Here is a 23,370-nt window from a genome sequence, read left to right on the forward strand (position 1 = left end):
AAAATAGTGAGCAAATTCCTGTCAGAGCCGTGTTTGTTCATAATCACTGTGTACCCTCAGTGTGCTCATTCTGCACCGCAGCTGTATAGTAGGAAGATAATAAATATATCCCAGAGGCTATTTTAGATATAATTTTGCTCTGCCTGACAATAGGGGAGGAATCAAAGAGTCAGACTCTGATTTAAGGTAGAATGTGGAAATTGTGGCCAAAATGTGTGACAGTATGATCTAGACCACTCTGAAAGCCATAGACTCTCTCACAGAATCTAGCTGCTCTGTGCTAATAGTAAATATAAAATGGAATACTCTAGAATTAAGTAGCAGTTTAATTAAAATTAAAACCAATTTTAATGCAATACTAGCTCTTCTCTAAATGGAGTAGAAGAACAGATGTCACATAGTGCACATATGCTGTACTATGTGTGTGCTACACAAGAGGGAACAACAGCTCCTTGTGCCACAGTTCCACCCTCTACAGAGAGGTCTGGGCCTGCCTTAGCATCTATAATTCTTACCAGATTACCTGTTTTCTTATTTAAATTAAATTAATACTTCCTCTAAAGATGAAATAGGTTTTCTTAGGAAACATTTAACACTGGACTAATTGTGTCTCTGTTGCAAGAAAAGAAAAAAAATGCAAAAACCATTAAATGAAATAAAAATATTAGCCCTCCTTTCTGTTGTAGGAGTCTGCAGAAGAAATGGAAGATGTAAATCGAGGTCATTAACTAAGAGTATTAAACTCAAAGCAAATTCACAAGTATTATATGGGCACATAGAATACTGTTCTACCATTTTTCATTGGCTTCTTTTCTGGGCAAAAAGATTGAGAACCCAGAGAGGTGTAGATGAGGGGACCTCATCCCTAGAGATCTTCAAGGCCAGGCTTGACGAGTTCCTGATCAGTCTGATCTAGTGCAGGTGAGCTGGAACTAGATGATTTCTGATGTTCCTTCCAAGACAGACTATGATTTCTATGAAAAAGTGTCCTGTGAAGTTTCAGATATCCACTGTGGATATTCACTTCTGAGAGAGAGAGAGAGAGAAAAAGAAAAAAAAAAAAAGAAATACTCTGATCATTTTCTCATCATTTTAATTCAGCAGCAGAGGAAAGAGAAAAAAAGAAAGTGGACGTTCTTATCTTCAAATTTTATAGAACTGTATTGTACTGTTATAGCAATATAGTTCAAGAAAAGTTGTAGTAGTGCATTGAGTGTACATGCATGCATAATTTGCTCTTCAAATCCTTTTAAGTTATCATTAGCTGTTAAATGGCTTTATAAGTGGTAATATAAGAAATAGATCACAGATAGGAAAAGAAAAACTTAATTTCCAGCAGTTTAGAATAGAAATATCAAATGAAGTCATCATTACTGTATTTCCTTTTGTCTCTGTCAATGAGATTAATCTATATACTTTGTCATGTTTTGTCTTTGTTCCATCATGTGCATTTTTTTTCCTTGTTTGTTTCACGGCAGAGTGTGCTAATAATGCTCTTTCCTAGGAGACATCTGAATCTACTAGTTTGAACAGTATGTATCCCCCTTAACTGTTTGGGACAAAAACAGTTCTAAGTGAAGCTGTGTGTGAATAAAATGTTCCCCTTTCTTTGGTAACATGGATAAAAATGTCTGCAGTACAGTCAATCTCTTTAAGTTAAATCGATGCATTCTGTATTAAGCATTGTATTCCTTTGGAAAATTACTAACAAATATTTTGAGACAATGTTTTCTTTGCAAACATCAACAAGCGAGTTATATGGGTAGAGTCTGAGCCAAGATTTCTGATGGTCAGAGGGGGAGAATTCTATGAGCTGGCTAAGATTTTTTTGTTGAAATGAAAAAACAACCAGAAAGCCTGGTTTGTTCACAGCACACCATTTTGTCTGGTGAAATTCTAGGCTGTTTTAGAAGACAGGAGGTTGTTGTTTGACTTACTTTGAAATGTAAGATGATTGTGTACATGGACATGCAGGCATATGTAGCGTGCTGTACGATGGAAAATTTCCATTGGGCCAGCTTGGTCAGGAATGCTTTAAGAACTTCTAGTTAGTAAAGCAATCAGAATTGTTACTTTTTGCTCTTATAAACCTTTGACATATGTTTTAAACAGGAAAACACTTCTGCATGTATGTTTTATATAAAAACAATATGATTTGTTTGGTTCTAGGTGCAATTCTACATTTGCTGGTACGTATTAGCTAATCATTTTAATCAAATGAGATTTAAAAGCCATTACCATGTATACGCTTTAGGTTCATAACTGCTAAAACTGAAGTTCTGTCGTTGTGTGAAGAACTGCTAGAAAAGCGACTGCTAGGTATCTGCCATGCTCCCAGTCGACTGCTTTCCAGTTGTTTAGGGGCTAGATTTTATAACATGGGCATGATTTTATTATTACATTTTATTTTATCCAGTGCTCTTTTGTCAAGAAAGAGGTCTGCTCAATGCATAATTTATATATATGTGAAATAATATATACTGAGAGTATAGTGTGTTTCACTAGTGTAACTAATTTATTGTATCTGTATAAGAAAAATGACATTAAAAAAAAAAGCTTTTTTACTGAAGTTTTAGGCCAAACATTGCTGAAAATGTAAGGAAACCATATTTGAATGCCCATACAAAAATGCCTATTTCTGCTTCTAGCTGTGTGGTGAAACCCTGATCATTTAAATAAAAAGTGATTTTTTTCAATACTTTGTGTGTATATAACCTGCAAAAAAAAAAAAAAAAAAGACATTTCAAAGGTCAACTAAGCCCCACTACTATAAATTATTTCAATCTGAACAAAGATCCCTCACAAAATGTTCAGCTTCTAAGCAACCACCAATAAAAATATGTTCTGCAAGTGCAAATTTAGTCCTTTAGTCCTTTAAAGCCTTACTCGTGTAGGCAGCTCTTACCAAAGCTAAAGAAAACATTCCGATGACTCAGGTTGTACAGGGCTGGGACTCAGGAAGGTAGCTTTCTGTGATGCTCAAAATAATAAATACAGACTGCAAGGTGAAAAAAATATTCTAAAATGAGGGGCAGCTTCTTAACGGTCTAAAACCCTTGCTGTGAGATGATGCTGATGATCAGCATCTGATCAATCAACACTGCGATCAGTAGTGGAGATGTAGTTGTATGGAGTGCACCATCATTGTATGCCAGCATCTTAGCAGGAATGAATTGGAAAGGTAGCAAAAGGGCAATGGTGGTTAAAAGGCTGGCCTACTTTGACTATATGAAGGTTGTCTCTCTTCCTCTCTACAGGCTCGTGTCTCAGCTGTGGAGAAACTGGTTCAATGGTTTGAAGAAAAAGAAACTGGTTCAATGGCTCCTCCACCTGTACAAACCAGTATTTCATCCACTAGAAGTACACGTTCCTCTGCTCAAGAGGGAAAATATAATGAGTACAGACTGTGTACCACCTTGTGGTTTTACCTGCGTGACCACGGGGAGGTTATGAGGAAGTGAGATGGAGAACCCACCTCAGCCCTACAGGCATCCTAAAACCAGAGGCTTAGTGATCTGGAATCCATGCCATAAAATGAGACTAGTGATCAGGAGACTCAATAGCTAAGTATTTTTGTAACAGTGTAATGTATTATAGCTTCCTAATAACGTGAGGCAACAACAAATAAGCACGCTGACTGGTGTATTTGAAATCTAAGGCAATGGTATAACGTAGTTGCAATTTCAAATTAGATGTTACAAAGTACTTCTCCATAGGTGGACAGCTGCACTGCCAGTTCCCTTCTGAAAATGATAACCCTGGTGATAGAAACTACAAAACACAACTGAGGTTCCAAAACAAATTTCCCCGTGGTCATTGAGGAAGTTGGTAGCAGAGTTAGCACGTTTGAAATGTAAGTTTTCAAAGTCTAGGGTCACAACAGGGCAGCCATCTCTCTTCTCTGCTGCAAAGCGTGTAGTTTTCCCTTCCTATGCAGTAGAACAGGCTGGTAGCACCCCTCGTTTGTTACACGCTGTGGGATCTGGGTACATCCATGATAGATAATAATCTAGGCCATGTCTATACAAGAAAATGTTTAACTGGTTTTAAAAGAATGATTATAAGCCAGGTGCACTTAAAACAGTTTACCACCTCCTTAAATTGTTTTTGTAATTTACAAAATTCAGCTAAACTGATTGAAAAGATGATAAAGTCAATTTAAGTCACCGAGTTTAGGGAGCGGGACCTGCAACTTCTCCCTCTAGACAAGGTCTTGCCTAGTAAGTAGGAGGATCAATGGCAGGTTAATGCAATTGGCAACGTAAGAAGGTGGAAAAAACAGACTTATTATTTGTCTGTGCTACTTGGTAAACTACTCAGGTGGGGTTTTTTTCTTCAGAGATCTCTCTACAGTGACAGCTAGCACTCTGCTAAAATTAATACTAATAATATGGATAATGATGTGCTAAATTGTTTTCAGTATAGTTATTCCAATTTTACAGGAGTGTAGTATTGAGCTGAATTTACTCCATTAAGACAAATACAGCTGCCTATAGCAGGCCACTTTGTGCTTTGAGTTATGTGGGATTCTGATGGGAATCACACACGTGTAACTAAAGAAGAGATAAAAAGAGGTAGATAGAGAAGAGTAGACTGTATTGCTTTGTTTAAATTTACAGTTCACATAGCACTTGTTGTTCTTGGCATACGTTATTTGCTACATGATCTAATAAATAAACACAGGCACTGATTGTTTGAAGCGTGCTGTGTGATGACCTGAACTAGTAACTATGCCTTGATGGAAAACTCTTACATAGAGAAACAGAACTTTTATTCATCAGTTTAGGATCTGCCTATTTGCTGTGGATGAAGGGTTTGATTCTTCTGTCTCTTGGACTATTCAGGGAAAGTTAGATCTATGCAAAGCAGGTTTGTTCACTGATTGCATTTTGATTTTCTGCATGTTGGCCCATTTCTCATTTTAATGCAATGAATTAAAATAACAGATGTACGATGCCTTTTTTTTTTTTTCCTTCCTGGAGCTCTTTGCTCATTGTTTCCTGTCCAGCGGTCAGAGCAAATGGAGGAACGGCTTTAGGAAAAGGGTGATGCCACGGCTGTAGCAGGAATGTTGATAGGATGAGGCAGAGCAGCAAGTATAGTATTAGTTTCTGCTGTGTTGGTGAATAAACTATAGAAGGTGGTTTGCAGTACAGAACACATACCTCCTGCAACTTGTTTCTCTTCGCAGCATGCTTCTGCTTTTCAGCAAGAGTGAGTTATGCTCTATTAGCAATAAAGAAACAGATTTTTAAAGGTGCTTAGGCAGCTAAGGAGGCAGGTAGGTGACTAATAGGATTTAGAAGCCAAGCTTGAGAAAAATAAGTGTCTTCAAAAGTCTCAGAATTCTTTCAGAAAGCCTTTGATTTCCCCACTCTACCCAACCAACACTAAGTGGAAAGCAACTCCAGACGTTCAAAGGGAAAGGAATCCAACCTGTCGCTGCCCATCCGATAGCACTGTCCAGAACTAGCGCCCGGGGCCGGTCCTGGCACGGCTCCATCACACGGGGTCCCTGCACGGCTCCAAGCGGTAGGGCTTCACCTGGCTGCGGGGCCGGCCGGGAACCGAGGGGCCACCGCCCCCTCCCGCGGCCCGGCCGCGCTTCCGCCTGTGTCAGCTGACTGCCGCGAGGAAGCGGCAGCGTGAGCCCCGAGCCGCCGCCGCCGCCTGCGGAGCACCGTCCCGGCCTTATTCGCCATGGCAGGGCTGGTGGTGAGCGGAGCGCAAGTAAGTGTCCGCGTCCCGCCGCGCACCGCACCACCTGCCGCCGGCTTCTCCCCGCCCCGACGCGGCCGCTGCTGCCGCCGGGAGCCCCGCGGAGGCGCCGCCGCCGCCTCCCGCCCGCGATCGTGCTGCCCCGCGCCGGGCGCTCGGGCTTCTCGTTCGCAGCTCTTGCAGACCCGCCTCGTTGCTGAGCTTCGCTGGGGTGCACCTCGGTTTTCAGCGTGGCTCTCAATTAAGTGGCGGTCAGGCTGGCCGTGGGGTCCGGTGGCCTTGCGGTGTTCCAAACGCCCCAGTTTGCTCCAGCGCTCAGCCAGCCTGCCGACGCTGTGGGCTGTGGGAAGAAAGGAATTAAGCTTCGGTTTTCTCAGATAATGGTATGCTGTTGGCCGAAGTGCTGCCCCTCGGGTTGTTCCTTTGGTTTCTGTTTCAGTGTGGAATTCCTGTAAGTGCACATGTGATAACGGAGGCGAGTGGCTAATTGCGCAGCTGCCGCAGGAAACAGTTCCTGTGGTCTCTGCGGTGCACTGTGGCCCAGAGGAGCCTTGTGTGGCCCCAAGGAGCCTTGTGTGGCCCCAAGGAGCCTTGTGTGGCCCCCTGGGCCTGGACTGAATCCCTCCGAGTGAAGCATAGTTTTCATTTGGCTTTGTGCCTAACATCCCGCCTGCTAGCAGGTTACAGTGTCATACTGTGCCCAGCAGACTGGAAATGTCCTCCGGATGAAATGCCCTTCAGTGGAAGGCAATATGTTTTTGAAATGGGACCGGAGGAGGGCCATCAGAGTGCAGGAGCACCTCACCCTACGAAGGCAGGCTGAGGGAGCTGGGGTTATTTGTAGCCTCTGAAAATAAAGCCAAAGAGAGGTGTGACTACTATTGTCTGGCGTTAATTTATGTTTTGAATATTTTGTATTTTTTTTTTTTTCTGAATTGTATACAGTGTACTGAAGAGTCTGCGAGAAGGTCTGAGCTGTCCACAGCCAATCTGATGCTGGGATCTGTGGGAATGTTTCCGAGTGTTTCTTTGGGATCCTGAGCTGTGTACCAGTAGTAAAGAGTGTTTGATGGTGACCACCTGCATTCAGTTTGAGCTGGAGAATTAGGCAATGAAGAAATCTGCATCTAGTTCTCATCCCGTGGGATGTTCTGTGCTAGGTATAGAGAATCAGAGAAACCTGCTGTTACTGGTGTGCCTTGTACCAAAAGAGCAGAGTTGTCTTGGGCAAGGTGTATCTGCTCTCATCTCTCAGTGATGACATCTCCAGATATGCACTTGAAAGATTATAATGGTTTTGAGGATATTTGAGATGGATGCAAAAGGAAGAATACCAGATTGTGTATATTCGATTATTTATCTGGACTAATTATTTAGAAGTGAAAGACTAAAAATGAAGAAACTTTATCTTTTCTTGTCCAGACTGCTGAAGACTTGCTTCATGTCAGCACTGTTTGAGCAGAAGAAGAGTGAAGAAATAATACTCTTAAAAACTTGTTCAAGAATCCTTATTGTGTATTGCATAGCTGCTGATCTGGCAGTTGCTGGTGAAGAGAGCTCTTGAGTATTTCAAACAAGTTTATGTAGAAGGGTTGGAGGTCTGAAGTGAGTGGACTTTGTAGGAAAATAAATCTGTTGGCTTTAATTCAAAAAGGTGCTTGTACAGTGAATGAGCTGAAGCGGGCTTTGTGCAAGTAAAGCTCCTTTCACAGGGCCTCAGCATGACAACTGTATTCCACCTACAAATATATCTATGACTGATCTGTTTGTACCACTTGTGCAAGTACATTTGTATAGTCTAGCAGTTCAGAGGCTGCAGGTTTACAGCTGACATATTTTGCCTCTTGTGTGCTTTGAAACATGCTTAAATGAACATTTTTCTTCAACTTCTGTACTTGTGGGACTAGAACAGCTGAGGGTAGGTGAGGTTTTGTAGCAGTGGGAGTGCAGGTTGGAATCTCTTTCTCCATCTCCACCCCTGTGGGGGAAAGGTGATGGTTGGTGCTCTTGCGGTGGCTGTACTTGCATGAGGTGGTCCTACACTCCTAATGTTCGTGGACATTGTATTTTAGTTGCATCTGTTACATGTTACACTGAATTACTGCTTAATACAAAATATTCTGCTGCTGAAGTGGTGTCTCTCCAAGGGTTTGCAAACGTCTATTTATAGCAATCTACCTTTCTGTAGAGAATGAAGCAATTCTTGTTTGTGTACTTCATGTATATTGTAAAATGTGTTGTGGTTTTCCTGAATGAAAACTGAAGGAAAAATAAATAAATATACATACAGTGTTTAATTCAATGGAATGTGGAAAATCGTGTCTGTTATGTCCAAACTATTAGGATGCAAACTAGCCAAACTAGCTTCTCTTTGTAGAAATCAAACCAGGCCTTCAGGACAACATAGCTGACAGAATACATTCAGCTTAGCCATTTGATTGTTTGTTCTGGAAATATCATCACTTACTTCACCATGACTGAAAAGAAATAGGGATAGACTATTTTTACTACCATTAATTCTTCCTCTGTTTGTTGAAAGTAGTTTAGATAGGTAGGTATTGAAAGGAGAAAAGATATACGTAAATATGTAGAGTACAAAAAAAGGGAGTAAAAGAGCAGTGGTGTTGAAGTCAGATATCCTTAAGACCTACATCAGTGTCTTAACAAACCTGCATATTTGTCTTGAGTGGCCTTGCTCTGTCCCTATCATATCACTGGAAATAATAATCTTCCCAAGGAATGTGTATGAGAATGGACTAACTTTGTACTGGTTATGTATTTTTGGAGCTAATTGTTTGTAATGTTCCTTTAGTGGTTTCTATACTGAAAGGCAAACTACACAGTCCTTTGAAAGACTTCTGATCTTTCAAAAATTTGTCGTTTGGTGTATTCAGAAGAGTAATCTGAAGTAATGTTAAATTCAAGTGTTAAGAGTAGAATGGAATATGATATACTCCTACTCCTAAAAGGAATAAATATGATGTGTTTGATCAGATTATTTTTACCTGAAATGAGAAAAAATCTGCTATGTTGTAAATAGGGCTAAGCATGTGTTAAGAATTAAGCTGATTGCACTGATAGAAAAATGAGATTTTGGTAGATTCTGCAGCAGTAAAACTGATGTAGCTTGAAGCTGTAATGAGTGTTCGCTATACTGTATGTTGTTGGATCAATGAGATAGAATCTGGATGGAAAACTGTATATAATCCACTTAGGACATGCTTCCTTTTTGCTTTCAATTCTCAGGTGTCCTACATTAGTCAAGACTGTGAAGAGATTCCTGAATTCCTGGGAAGAAAATATGGACATATGGCGAAAAGACTAGATCTTAGCTTCAACTTGTTAAGGTATGTTGTGATGTGTAGGTTTTTCAAGTACAATATGGGACACCAACTCCAATCCCAGTACTTTTTTTCCCCTCAAAATCGAAACATAAATACATGTGAGGTACATTCAGTTGTTATTGGATGAGTGATACTGTTTTATTGATAGCTTGTCTGTCTCCTCTTCTTGCACTTCTGGAACAAGCAATGAGGTGAGTCTGTAAACATCTGATGTAAATGTGGAAGATGCCTACTGTGGTTTATTCTTTCTTAAAAGTGGAAAATAAGCAGTATTACTTGAAGAAGCGAAGAACATGAAGAAATGTGAATTATTCATGACTGGAAAACAAGTAAGTGTGTGCTACTTTGTTTCCTTCTTGATTTGTGGTTCTTGGGTTATTGTAAATAACTTGCAATACTCTTTTCCCAGAACGTTTATGATTTTATTTTGTGCAGCTACATAGAGAAGTGCTAAAGCTAAATGCAGTTAGAATTTTTAAATAAATTGTAAATTATTTTAACCTATGGATTGAATTTTAATTTTATAGTATTCCTATTACTCTTTAAGGAAATACTAAACAGTATCCATTTTAATGTAATTCTTGTGAGAAAAGCCTGATGAGGTTCATCATTGTATCTTTCAGATTTGGAACTCTGTGGGCAAGTAGGGAGAAAGAAGTGGCATATAGTGATCTACTTAAGGAAGTATAGGGGTTTTTTTTTTTAGTGTTAGAACTGAAGATTCTTACTTTTTCCTTAGTTTCATTGGAGAGTAAGCCCAGAGTCTACCTGGAGGAGCGTCACATAGAAGTAACATGTTCATGTCCTGTTCTCCTTGGGAGAGCAGTCTCAGGTTTTATCTTACTTAACACTAATAAAGGTTATCTTGAGTTACCACGAACTGAAAGACTGATTCCTGTATGCAAGAGGTAGCAGAGCAAAGGAGACAGTCTGTGGATTGCCATTATCTTAAACTTACCATATATCTGCCTTGTGACTGTGTACCTATGAGAAATTGTAATCAGAAGAGAGATTATTCTCCATTGTTTTCATAGGGGAAGAAACTCGAAACTTAAAATATACATTTAAAAGATAGTTTGGCAGAAGAAATTTCTGTTAGCAAATGTGTAAGCTGAATGAAGAAGACCAAGGGTTCTCACTCCTGCTATGGATAAAAATAATATTGTGATTTGCTGGCTTTAATAATATGCTAATATAATGCACTTAGCTAGTCATCCTTTACACGGACACATAATGTGCAGTAGCTTTTCAGGTCTACCATAGGATTGCTATGGGAAGAAGTTGTATGATGATTGTAAACTGTCAGATGTTAGGTTTTGTTAGGTGGGAAACCTAAGTAGTTCTAAAAATTGGTGTATCAGTTCAAGTATTTGGACACAGCTGGTAAAGGCTAGGAAGAAGAGTGGAAATTTATTTGTTAGTTGAGATACTTGTGATAGTATTCCATTTTTAACTAAGCTGTTTTCAATGAACTCTACTGGATGTAACATGAATCAGACCTGTAAGATTAGATGATTTGTAAGACTTAACTGTCTTCATCTCCAGCTGAAGTCAGTGGTATTCTGTAGGCTCTTTCTGTGTTTGATGTTTAACTTTTTGACTTGGATACTCCTGTGTAGCAGAAATGCTGAGTCACAGCCTGAAGCAGTGATTGAGCACCTGCTGGGAAGGCAGGGCCAATCCAGGGAAGCTCAGGTGCATGCAGTGCACCTGAGTGATGGGAAGGTGTGAAGCCAGGATCCACTCCTCCCCAGACCTCATTTAAGGGTTGGTAGTAAGGCAAGGGTGTCTTGTTGGAGATCCCCACGTACCTGAGGCTTTCCAAGGGTAAGTAACTCCTTTCCTTTCTCCCTGTGGCTGTTGTCTTTGAGCAAGTCCTCTTTTGCTGCAGCCTACAACCTTGCTGTTCTGCTGTCATTGCTGTGCTTTTCATCACATTATATCCTCTAACAAGAAGAGAAATATATGGTGCTGCACTTGTTACAGTCAGCATTGATCAACAGCATGTGGTCAGTCTCTTGAGGCTTTTGCTGATGGTACGTGACTCTGAGGAGTGTCTCCTGCAGGACTGTGTCTGCTCACTGTTCTCTGAATTTGGATTGTAAAGTCTTGCTAGCAAACAAGGAGATCTACAGTTTTTTGGGTGTGGGTACCAAATTCAATTCATGGTTCTCATCTACTGTTTTTGGAGAAGGAAATTAATGGGTAATTACAGATTGACGGAAGGGAAAACTTATTAGTTGTAAATATGTTAGTTTTCACTGTGTGATTCATATTAGATCAGAGTACACGTGTGTTCTTTGAAAGAAAGCAGGTGTAGTGGTCACTAATTTTTTTACAAATAGTAGAGAACAAGCAATATTTTTCAGAGTTCCTCTGGCTCATCAGTGTCAGGTAGGAAGTAAGTACTTACCAACTTATTCTGTTGTTATTCTGTTGTTTTTCATACAGGGCTTTTCTTACTCTCTGTAAGAGAACTACTGTATTTTTAAGAGGAACCACCCTCGTGTACCAACTAGACCATATATCGTATTACATAAGTATCAGTAGAAATTCTGAGAACTTAACAAACAATTTAAGATATTGAGCATGGAAGGAAGCTTTTTTTTTTTTGTGGACACCTGTTATTTAAATTGCTGTGATAAGCGTAGTTGCATGCAGAGGGATTCAGTGTAATGATGTGTTCACTTCTTGAGTAGTTTACAGCAGACAATTCTTTCAAGACAGTGCTGTCCTTTCAAATCCAGAAATCCTGTTGGTTGTTGACTTCCAGTCTTTATTGTGTGTACTTAAGGGATTCCTGTCAGAAATATGAATTTCTGCGGCATGATACAGGTGCCAGAAAACTTTCTTATGCAAACGATATGCATAATTTTAGACCTGATTACACAACTACTTTAGTGAATTTCACTTTTTTTTTTTTACCATGATAATGGAGATTACGTGGTTGCAAAAGTTAGGATAGAGCTAGGTAAGTTATTTTGCCATTTAAGGCTTTTCACAAAAAATGTGTGTTTTGAGAGGCTTGTCCAAATGTACTGGTAGAAGGGTGGGAAGATCTGCTAATACTGTGTAGTGAAATGGGAAATAATTGCTCAAACGCACTATTTTATGTCTTGCTTTATGCTCAAAGAGCTTTTGCTGAATTTGTCCCTTAATTACATATTTCGGTAGATGATGATGTGTATTTCTGAAATATATTATCTTGCTGTTATAGCAAAGCAAGAAATTTTACTGCTACCCAACTCCCTTTCTTAATATTTTTTATTTTTTTAAGTTGTTGAGCCAATATGTTTTTAGATAATGATCTTTAAGAATTTAAGGATATCTCCTGTTGGTTTTTTTTATTGGCTGTGGTGGCACTTCTGTCTCTAGTCTGCTTGTGCAAGTAAGAGTAATTATTTGGATTGAATGTTCTCATTTGTGGTGGCTTTCTAACTCAGATTTCTTTTTTTTTCTCTTTTGGCTGTGTTGTAAACAAATAAATGCATACAAAAAAGGATAATTAAACTGGCGGTGGGTAGTGTTTGTGCTTTTATCTTGGGATATTTATATGGATAAAAATTCATCAACTTCAGAGGTATTTACAGATTTGAGTCTCTTACTCACTATTAAATAAAAAATTGGGCCAATATAGGCACTTCATTTACTTTGTATCAGATGTGGTAAGTTTAACAATGCTTGATAAATACAAAAAGTTGCTCTTTAAGAGAAATGTCTTACTTTTTATTTTGCCTTTTCTGAAGAACTGCTTTCTATCCTTCATTACCCAGGGTGTTGCATGGATCCAAATCTTTGGGCAGCCAAAGCAAGGTGACTGCTGTCTCTTTTGCCCAGGCAGAAGAGGAAAGATAGGAGAGGTGAATGGAAAAAAGGAACTTATTATGCAGAGGGTGGGGGGAAAGGGAGTAACAGCGTGTATGAAACAAAGGGGAAACCTGTTGTGTATTTGAAAGCATGGTGGTCGTAATCAGCAAGATACGGTAGTGCCCTATTTTGTCTCCCGTTTACACTCCTTCAGCTCCAGATTGCTGCAGTCCTTTTGTGAATTATTTCTTTTTATGCTGTTTTCTTTACACACTTTATTTAAACGGTTTCTAATGTGTTTCATCTTCTTTTGGTCTACTGGGAGGGTTGTGAAGAAGATGAAGTCAAACTCTTGGCAGAGCTGTACACCAAAAGGTCAAGAGGCAGTCATCACAGGTTGCAGCAGGGGAACTTCCTACTGTATGCAAGGGAAAAACTTCACAGTGAGGAAAAACTGAGTGGAAGAGATACCCAGAGAGGCTGTGGAATCTTTGTCCTGGATGATATTCAGAGTGCTAGTGGACAAAGTCCCAACCTACTTGGAAGTTGCCCTGCTTTGAGCAGCGGACTAGATGACCTCTAGATGCCCCTGTCAATCTAAACTGGGCTATGATTCTGCACCTCTACTGATGTGGTTATCAGAGTGGCCAGAGTTACAGCAGCTGTTTAGAGTTGATAGTGACTTTCAACTATTTTAGAAATGATCGAATACTGTTTATTTTAAATAAGGCGTATTTCAGTTGCAAAGTTGTTTTGCTTTGAAAAGCTACTCTGGGTCTCTCATAGCAACTGCATTTGATAGTCTTCAATGGTAGTAGAGTGCTGTAAAGGCCGTTGTTTGTTCTGTAATATGTGGAATGCCATTCCACAGTTCCCATTTACTGAAAGGATTGAGCACGTGAGGGAAAGTCACTGATTGCCTGTGCTGGTGTTGCTGGGATGCTTTGCTGAAAATAGTTTCAAGAGTGAATGTAAAACTTTTGACCAATTGAAGTTAAAAATTTCATTGGAAAAAGGTTAATAATTATTGGTGAAAGAAAAAGAGGGATGAATAAGCAAGGAGAATATAATGTAAGTTAGAAGGAGAGTCTTCAATGAAATACAAAGGTCTTTTTTGTTAAGATGTGTCTTACTGTTTTGTGAAGAGAGAAAAAATATTCAAATGTTCCTTAAGTGTTCTAGATAACCTTCTTTTGTGCCAGATGTCTCCTTTCACATTAAAGGCTAAATGCACTCGAGTGCCTAAATAACAGATGTCAGCATTGTAAAAGTAGATGCCATGCTTTTATACACAACATCTACTTTTGGCCATCTTAGAAGTCCATCTTCTAATTTTGTATTTTTGAATGTGAGCTATTTTTCTTTTTCTTGCAGAGATTTCTCCAGGCATTAAACTGTGAGGCAAAAGGGAGAATGAATCTTTTATCTTAGCCAATGAGGGAGGATTAATCCAATAATTGTGCTCAGGGAGATACAGATATCTCTTCCCTCTCTCTGGGGTGCAGATTATTTCTGCTAGGAGCATGAATAATTTGCACAGTGTGTGCTTGTGCATATTTTCCACTGTCCGATTAAGAAGGTCTGTATATGAAAACATCCCCTTGAACTTTAATCCTAGTCTGGAGTGTCCCTCCCTCACTTCTGTGAGGCTGAGGCTTTGTATAGTATCCTTTCTGTGGGCTAGAGATTGTTTACTTCTATCTTCTGCCTACTGTTTCCTTGCCTGGAGAAAAAAGCCAAGTGGCAGCTTGCAACTGGGCTTCAGTTTTGCCGGGTTTGTTTCTCTTGGTAAGTTGAGGATACAAAGGAGAGGCTTTTATTTTTTTTATTTTTTATTTTTTTCCTTGCTACCCTCCTACTCTGTGCGGCAATAAGATCCGGCAGATGAACAACAAAAGAGAGATGGAAATAAAAGCCAGAATTCAAAACAAAGCATGACATTTTTTAAAAGCCTTTAGACTGATCTTTGTAGCATTTTAAAATGTTGAAGAAAATGGACTATTGTTAAAACTTTTTGATGGTTTTATTTGTAAGGTAGAAAAATATTTTCACCATAATTGGATAACTCTTAATCGTGGCAATTGCATATTTATCAGTGTGAGGGGCTGTTATTAATGTAGCTGTCATGCACAAACACATTTCTGCATTAAATCCATTTAGTATGTGCATTATTCGGTCTAGAATGTCACCAGGACATCAAAGCCCCCTTAGGCATAAGAGCACAGTGCCCTGCTGTGGCTGCAGAAAGGGCTTGATCAATAAATGTAACATGTTAATGCAGAGCAAATAGAATAAAAGATTTCTTTGACAAGACATGAAAAATCACCTTGTGGCAGCTGGCATGGTGATGCCATTTCAGCGGAGACACTAGCAAAGTTGATCTGACAAGTAAAGAGGAGAGATGATGGTTATAAGGTGCTTTTGTTTCAAACTTCTTTCTTGACCTGTCAGGTTTTGAAGGAGCCTGAATGGCCCTTTTTTGTCATGTGAAAATTGTAGTCTTAGGCAGTTATGAAGCAGTTATCTCTTCTCAAATTGTGAATGCTGCTGTTTAATTGATTCACTTAGCATTTGAAACTGTCACGCATTAATAATTGCTAAATCCTGTAGATACTGCTCCAGTGTGTCATGCTTAAATGTGTAGTTATCAGAAAATTAATATCCTTAATGAACCGATGCTTTCAAACTAGCATTGCATGAAATCTCTTTTGCCCTTTCATTTGCTGAAGGTGTATTAGCCAGGTTTCAGAGCAACCCCTTCTGACAGTGGTGTGGTTTTATTTATTTATTTTTTTGATGCCCGACAAATGCCAGCTTTGCTTTGGGTACACAGTGTGCTCAATGACAATAAATATAGTAATTATGCTGGAGTTAGTAATTAACATAATTATAGTCAATTACGACAAATACAGTGCAGAGCTAAATAAATGAGGGTGAGAAATTAGCAAGCTAATTGATTTACCTTAGTGCTTTTTCTTGCAACTAGCAGTTGCCGATTTTTCCGCAGCAGAAAGCGTATTGTTTACAAATAGCTGATTGTGTTTTGAAATGATTCTGTCTTATGGCTCTTGCTCCTGTTTCCTTTACAGTGAGGTGAAGAGGACTGAAGTGTGGCTTTGTGGTTAGGAGAAAGGAGCTGCTGTTCTCTCCTACTGAATGCTTTGATGGAAAATATACGTACTTTAATTTTAGATAACAATTTTTTCCTCAATACCGTAAGAATTATTTTTCTTCACGAACAATACATTGTTACGGATGTCTTGGGAATATATTTAAACTCTCTTAAATGTGTTGTGAATTATCAAAGTGATGTCTATATATCTGTTTATTTATTTACTTATTGGCAATAGAGAGGTCTGAGTTGTGCTGGATAGTTGAAGAAAGAATAGAAATAGTTAAAGTAATCCAAGTGCGTTGAAACAATGTGCTCTTGTTCAGCCATCACTTTCAATAATTTAGAACTGTTGGACCAGTATGGAGGCACAGTATCATAACATTTGTGCACATTATAATTGCCTGTTTTGTTTCAAGATGATTTATAGTATGTTGTCTGAAATAAGAATATTGAAGCGATGCAGTTAATCTGTTTCACGCTCCTTGTTTTGCTGTTTATTTTTCTTTCAAGCATGACCACAGTTTACTATAGGAAAAGAGAATTAGTATGACTAAGTACTAAAGATTTTATATTATAAGCTGAGATTTTCTTTTTACTCTAATTAAACAGGATGTGTTTTACAAATGTGTGCAAATCCTATACTTGAAATAGCTTACTGTTTCAAGGTAAATATAATTGTATCTAGAGACTTAACGAAGAGACAGCATTTGCTGCAGCTAAACAAACTGAAACATATAACTTCTTGATTATTTTTCTCCTGCTATTGTGGTAATGTCTCAATGTAATGAGATTTGTAGTTCAAGATTTAAGTAATGTTGAAATGATATGAATGTCTGATATAGAATGTACGCTACCACTGCTAAGGGTAGTTGCTTTTAGAGTCGATCCATTTGGAAATCAATTTGCTAAATGAAATATTTATATACAAGGAGTCATTTAAATTATTTAAAATTTACAGATTTAGTAGTTTTCCAGATGAAGTTTTACGTGTTTATTAATGCAGAATGGACTACATTATGCATAATTATCTTTCTATTAAAATAATAAAATAGTTGTACCCTGTTAGGCTGAAGACAAGCATGATGACATGCTTGCATCTTATATGGGTAAGACGTTGAGAGTTGTATGAGATAAAGTTGTAGAGGTATGTCTATTTTAAAAATAGAAAGAGTATTACCAATAACAAAGGATTTTTGACTTCAAATATTAATTCTGTTTTGGGTAATTGGTCAAACTATAGTCAAAGTTAAATAAAGTCCTTGCTGTCGTCTTACCCTTCTTTAACCTCTTCCTATGCCCCCTCCTTTTCAAAAATGATGTTTCAACAGGACCCAGATGTGATCTGAGTAATGTATAAGGAAAACTTACATTTTTCATTTGAAAACTTTGAGTAATAATAAAAAGTGCTTTGTTTGACTTTGTTCAAACTGCATATAGTAGCTGTGGCTGTGTTCTCTTATTTTTGTCAGCTTAAAATGTGCTCATGGAATATTTGCTTTTTTGGAATATTTTCTATATAAGTTTTTGTTGCTTGTGTGTTTTTCTGCTGTCTTCCTTGAAGTCATTGCTTTGTTGTTGATATGAAGGGGACCAGCGAATGAACTACTTTTAAAAATATCAAGTTTGTGGCTTATGGTATATATTCAAATACTGCACTTCTGTCTCATCATACTGCACAAAGGAACAAAGTGTTGTTTTTTTTAGTGAAGTTAATTTTCCAATCTTGCTGATATGTAAAGGCACACAGTGTGTAAATTATTTTACTTCAATTTTATACTGGTAGCTTTTATCTTCTGTAGTTCCAATAGCCTTTCTTTCTGTCCATTGATCCTTGCTTGACTTTTTATGGCCACATAGTCACTAACACACTGTGAAAACACTGTAATATATATACCTCTGACCCCCAGTGCTAGCCATTATCCATTGATTTACTGTATCTGACAGATCAGAACATAAGATTGTGTTCTATTCTGCTTTTCTCAAGAAGGCTTAACGTTGTGAAAGGAGTTGTTTTCAGAATACATCACGTGACAGAACTAGGCAAAAACTTGTTACTTGAACTTTTGGGAGCATGTTGGTGTGTGTCCATGTTGTGTAGTAGAGAATTCATGTCAGGATTACTGTAGATATTAAATTAGGTGAAGATGTTAAACATGGTATGCAATTTGCCATTAAGTAAAATAAATTAGTGAGCTTGAACTGTTATATCCTTAAGCATAGCTAGTGAATGTTAATGTAATGGTTATTGAAAGTTTTCTTGGTGATATCCATCATCATGGAACTGTTGTAATCATGAGTAAGGGTGAAATCTATACTCCTTGACAAAGGTGAGTAAGAAAGTTCCTTGGGCATGAGCAGAGATGAGATGTCGTGTGGCATGTATTCAGTCGAGGCTGTTTGTAAAGCCTTTCGATTGAATCACTGCTTTTCTCAGGGACCTGATGTTCATATTGCATAATTTTCTTTGTATCTGAATAAACGATGAGTGAATTGCTTTCTTTTGGCCTGGTTTTCCGTGTGAAGTTTTTGAAGAGAAATTGGAGGCTGAATCCATTTGTTTCTGTGCTTATTCTCTGGATCCCAAGGGGCTTAATTCACTGGAACAGTCATGTTTGTTCTTCTTGGAAGACCTGTAACAACTCTACAACAACAACGAAGTTGGCAGGAATCTGTATCGGATTTTGAGAAAATCAGTTATTCAGCGAATGGAAGAGTACTACAATGTATAGGAAAAATATAGGCATTTGGAGAAGAAATAGCTCAATGCTTTTGCTTTCAAAGAAAGTTTGTCAGTACGGTTCAAGTAATGATTTAGTGACTTCTTCTTGTACAGTTTATGGTTATCTGGATTTTGAGGAAAGGAGCTGCTTGTCTTAAATTGCATTGGGGCTTAAAGAAAGGGGCATAGAAAGAGCATGTTACACATTTAATGATCAGATGATGCATTCTTTCTTTCTGACTTTACTAATCTCTCTTACTCTAAAACAGTATTTCCTCATGATTGCTGTTACGAAACGAGTGAAGGACTGCAGAAATAACTTTTATTTGAGGACAAGAAGCTTGACTGAAAAGAATATACTGCATTAACTCTGAAGCTATTGTTCCTTTTGCTCTCTGTTTTGTTGGACTGTATCTTCTCTGTTTAACTCTGTACACATGATTCTCCTCCCCTAATTGCATCTGTTAAAACTTGATTAGTTTTGCTAATCATCACTGAGTAAGAAGGGCTTCTGTCTTCCAGGATTCAACAAGCCTGCTGAGTTATTATGTTACAAACAGCTAGCTTGGACTCGGCACGAAGAATTTATCAAATGCTTCTGTTAATATATAGCTTGTTTACTGTATTTTGTCTCCTGTGGCTTGTGCCATTTTTGAGGCTTTGCATTTTATGTAGATCAACTTTACATTAATTATCTTGGAGATGGTTTTTCAGTTGAAAAAGGCAACCCCTAAACCCCTAGCTAGTGCAAGTGTGAAGAATGAGTATCGCAGAAGTGCAAAAGGGCCATGCATTGTACTCAGGCTAACAAGCCAACCTGTCAAATTGGACATGTTAAACAATAATTATACTGTCTTTAAGGTCATAGCTGATGCAGTGCTTTAGCACACTTCCAGGCTCTTACTATGAACTGTAGCAGGCAGTCATGTGAAGTTTGATTTTGTTTTGTTTCATATTGTCTGTCGTCTTGGTCATGCTTGCCTCGTGATGAGTGAGTTGTTTCCTGGAAGAGCTGGAAGATCTGTTGACTGTCATTTCCTTTCTTTACAATTTGTTCTCCATTTTTATCTTCATTTGCCTACTGAGTCCATAAATGGAAGCAGCAAATATTCTTCAGATAACATTGCCACGAGAGTTTGTTCTTTTTTGAATCCATCTCATGTTTGTGTGAACTTTTGCTATGCTGAAAATTTATAGTAATCACTTTTAATTGAACACAAATTGGAAGTGTTGGAAGTCATGCTGGAGTCTATCCAAAATGCTATCCACGCTTATAGTCTATCCAAAACTCAGGGAAGTTAGTACTATTCTTGCTCGCTGAATTAAGTATGGAATAGATCCTCTTCAAGTGCTAAAGACTAATGTTTTCTCCTGTGCTGTTGGTATCTAAGCTGCACTGGTAGGTAGTAGTACCTGAATGCATACACTCCTCCATTATATTTCTTCATTGAAAAAATAGTGTTTAGGGGATGCTGTTCTCAGAAAATTACTGCATTTTATACACACACCAGCATCTTAAAATGTCTTTTTATATAATGTGTGTGCGTTATTTTTAATACATAAAAATTTGGGGGCTGATCTGCCTATGTTCTTGGAAGATTTTGTTATTTTTAAACTCCTTTCTCCACAGACTTTTGGAAGTACTCAGTATCGGTCTCGGTATCAGCTCTTATTGATGCTGATGGGTGGAAAGCTACATCAACATAATGTTTTTACTTCAGTAGTGATTGATACATAGCTCATTGTGGACTATTGGCATAGGTAGAACATTACTGTGTTGGAACTTGGTAAAAGTAAGGCTCTTTGTCAATATTGCTGTTGTGAAGACTAGAGAGAGAGCGTCTGGCTTATCACTTGCCAACTTGATTTTTTTTTTTGGTAAAACTAACAAAAGAGTAAGAAAGGGAGGTGCTTTTTTAAAATCATATGAAGCTTAAGCGTTCGCCCCTGTTCATTTCTGTATAATGTAGTTAGTGAACAGATATGAGTGCTCAGTTCTTAATTTCTAAATTTGCATTAAGCATCTGTATTCAGTGCTTGTGTTGCTGAATGTTAAAAGGTGTGAATTATATGTAGTTAAAATGTACTTAATGATATTGAAAATATGGTTCACATTTTATAATCCAATTGTGCATTTGCTATTAGGCTGTTGGGCCAGTTGGAGCTGATAGTTCCTTGTGAATACATCCTATGGAAAGAAATTGAAGTATTCAATGCTTTGAAGTTGCCGTTAGAAATTTGAGCTGCCTTTCCCTTAGAATATTAATTTATGATCAGACATGCCAACAGGAAACTATGATTCATACAGAAAAGGTATGCGTTACCTACATTTCATAATTTCAGAATCATAATTTCCAGCCACGCTACTTCTAAAGTAATCAATGTAGTTATTTACTCATCGTGTGTTTTTATTTTTGCATGATTCTGAGACCAGTATATTTTTGTTTGAAGCATTCAGTTTCCTATTTAGAGCAACAGAGCAACTTTATATGACCAGGGTACGGCTGGTGCGGTAAGGTTTTATTTTGGTGACTGATTTGAGGTTTTTGTTTGTTACTTGTTGGCCATATGCTAAGTGCTAAAAACGCATTTCTGCTGTTAAGTGTAAAATCTCTTAGAGCACATGGAAATCATGTAGCAAAGGTGTCCTCAAAACATCTAACGTGTCAAAGGGCTATCCTCTGCTGCAATCCTGTAACTCTACAGGGCCACATGGCTACATCAGCACTGCTTAAGGATGTTGTGTTTTAGGCTCCTGCACTTTGAAAACCTTTTTGTTGGAGGGAAAATAAAAACTTGACCTGGTTATATAAGTGATAGAAGGTACTCATTATTTTAAACTGCTTAAAGGCTGAGGGGATAGGCATTCTAGAAGTGCCAGGGATTAGCAGGATAATGAATGTTCAGAAAACTCTGGTTCCAACACAATTACATTAAGATTATTTGACAGTCTAGTGTCTAGATGGTAAAATTACATCTGCTAAAGGATCTGAGAACTTTCTTTTTCAGCCTATTAACTTGCATTTAATACATTTTTGATCTTGGACAGTGAAGTACTTTGGAATAGCAGAGAAACAGTCATGTGTGAACATGATTAAGTTGGAATGACTTTAGGGAAGAAAACATGGTCAAATACTGTTTTTTGAGAAATGCAAACTAGCCAACTAAGAGTGTGTATGTGCCCAGTTTGTTTCTTTCCCTCCCACCACGCTTACTTTTTTTCCTCCCCACTTAAGTTCCTTAAATCAGAGGGAGGCTGCTGAAGGTGCTGTAGGCTAGGGCTAGCTGCATTTTAGTGCTGTCTGTGAGAGATCTGGGTGTGGGTGCAACATGAGGTTCTCCTTTCCAGAAAGAACCTGCAAATACTCTCTTTTGTTCACTGTTTTGTTTGTAATCAGGAGCCAGGCATTGAGTAGCTCAGCTGTTCCTGTGAAGCATTAGTTCCAGTTCTACCAGGTGCACAACTACGAAATTGTCTCTACCCTAAGTGAGGAGTGTCAGAGGATTGTACTCTCACTGTTAATTCTTTGGTTTTAAATAAGTCATATCAATAAATGGTCTGTTACTATTGCTAATAATAGGGCTTTTGAAATGTTGACATATCTCTAATGAGAATCTATTTCAACCTATTTAATACAGGCCACTACTTTGTCACCAAATGACAGACTGTGGTCACTGCAACCTTAGGTGTTTTGAAACAAGAGCTTCACCTGCATTTAAATGGCTAAACATCAGGAAAAGGATTTTCTTAGATTGAGCCAGGGACTAATGTATTACTGGGGAATTTTTTGGCCATTATTTGTCTCTCTTTCTACTAATTGGTAAATGGAGGAAGAGCAGGTACTTGGCTGTTTTGAGCTAAATGTAAAGGGCAAGTATTTCTTTGCCTGTTGTAGTACAACAGACAATAATCTTGGTTGCTCACACCCTAGTGTTAAAGCTGAATTCATGCTTTCACTTTGGCTCTTAAGGTACTGTCCTGCACTTTGTTTTCCTTGTGCCTTCTGTGTGGAGGTAGTCTTAACTGCTTCCAGCGCAATCCTAATGTGGGAGGAAAGAAGAGAGAGTGCTAGAAAACTGTCAGGATAGATGGTAACGATAAGGCTGATACTTATATTTACAGCATATCCTGTTGCTATTATTTGATCTGGAATGAGCAAATAACTGATGTTGTATTAGATGCATGATACCAGTAGGTAGAGTAGTTTCAGAATTACTTCAGTAAGCTTTATTGTATTCACAGAGGCATCAAGTGTTTCAGGTTCTGTATCTTTTGTATAATGTCAAATCAGGAATTCTTATTTCCATACAAGTCTCATTTATAAATGATAAGTCTTAAAGCTTGTTCTCAACCTTCTTTCCTTGGTAAAAATGCACAAGAAAGTCTGCAAAATAAAAACAAAAAACAAAAAAAACAACAACAAAAAAACCCCAAAACCCACAAAAAAACACCCCAAACAAACAAAAAAACAAAAACAAATAGAAAAGATACGTAGCTGAAGATTTATGTTAAGGGTTCATATGTAAATTCCCTGAAACCAAATAATATCTGAACTTACCTGTGTAAAAGAGATTTGATTACTTAAATTATTCTGCTGCTATTCAAACCTTTTACTACTTGCAGACAAATAAAAAGTTTGTACGCTGAACACCAGGGAGATCCTTGT

The 23,370-nt window shown here is 38.2% G+C and overlaps 1 protein-coding gene across 1 annotated transcript in view; it reads left to right on the forward strand.

Annotated features, from left to right (window-relative positions):
* Positions 1–5,662: 5,662 nt before the first annotated feature.
* LRMDA (leucine rich melanocyte differentiation associated) overlaps positions 5,663–23,370 on the forward strand; it is a 632,273-nt gene continuing 614,565 nt past the window's right edge. The window contains exons 1-2 of the mRNA XM_065746534.1: positions 5,663–5,730; positions 8,965–9,065. Of these exons, the coding sequence (XP_065602606.1) occupies positions 5,701–5,730; positions 8,965–9,065 (131 nt within the window). The 5' untranslated portion in view covers positions 5,663–5,700. The remainder of the gene's footprint in view (positions 5,731–8,964; positions 9,066–23,370) is intronic.

Source organism: Cyrtonyx montezumae, unplaced genomic scaffold (genome assembly GCF_038088225.1).
Source record: "Cyrtonyx montezumae isolate F1298 unplaced genomic scaffold, pur_monq_1.0 scaffold_4, whole genome shotgun sequence".
NCBI lineage: Eukaryota > Metazoa > Chordata > Aves > Galliformes > Odontophoridae > Cyrtonyx > Cyrtonyx montezumae.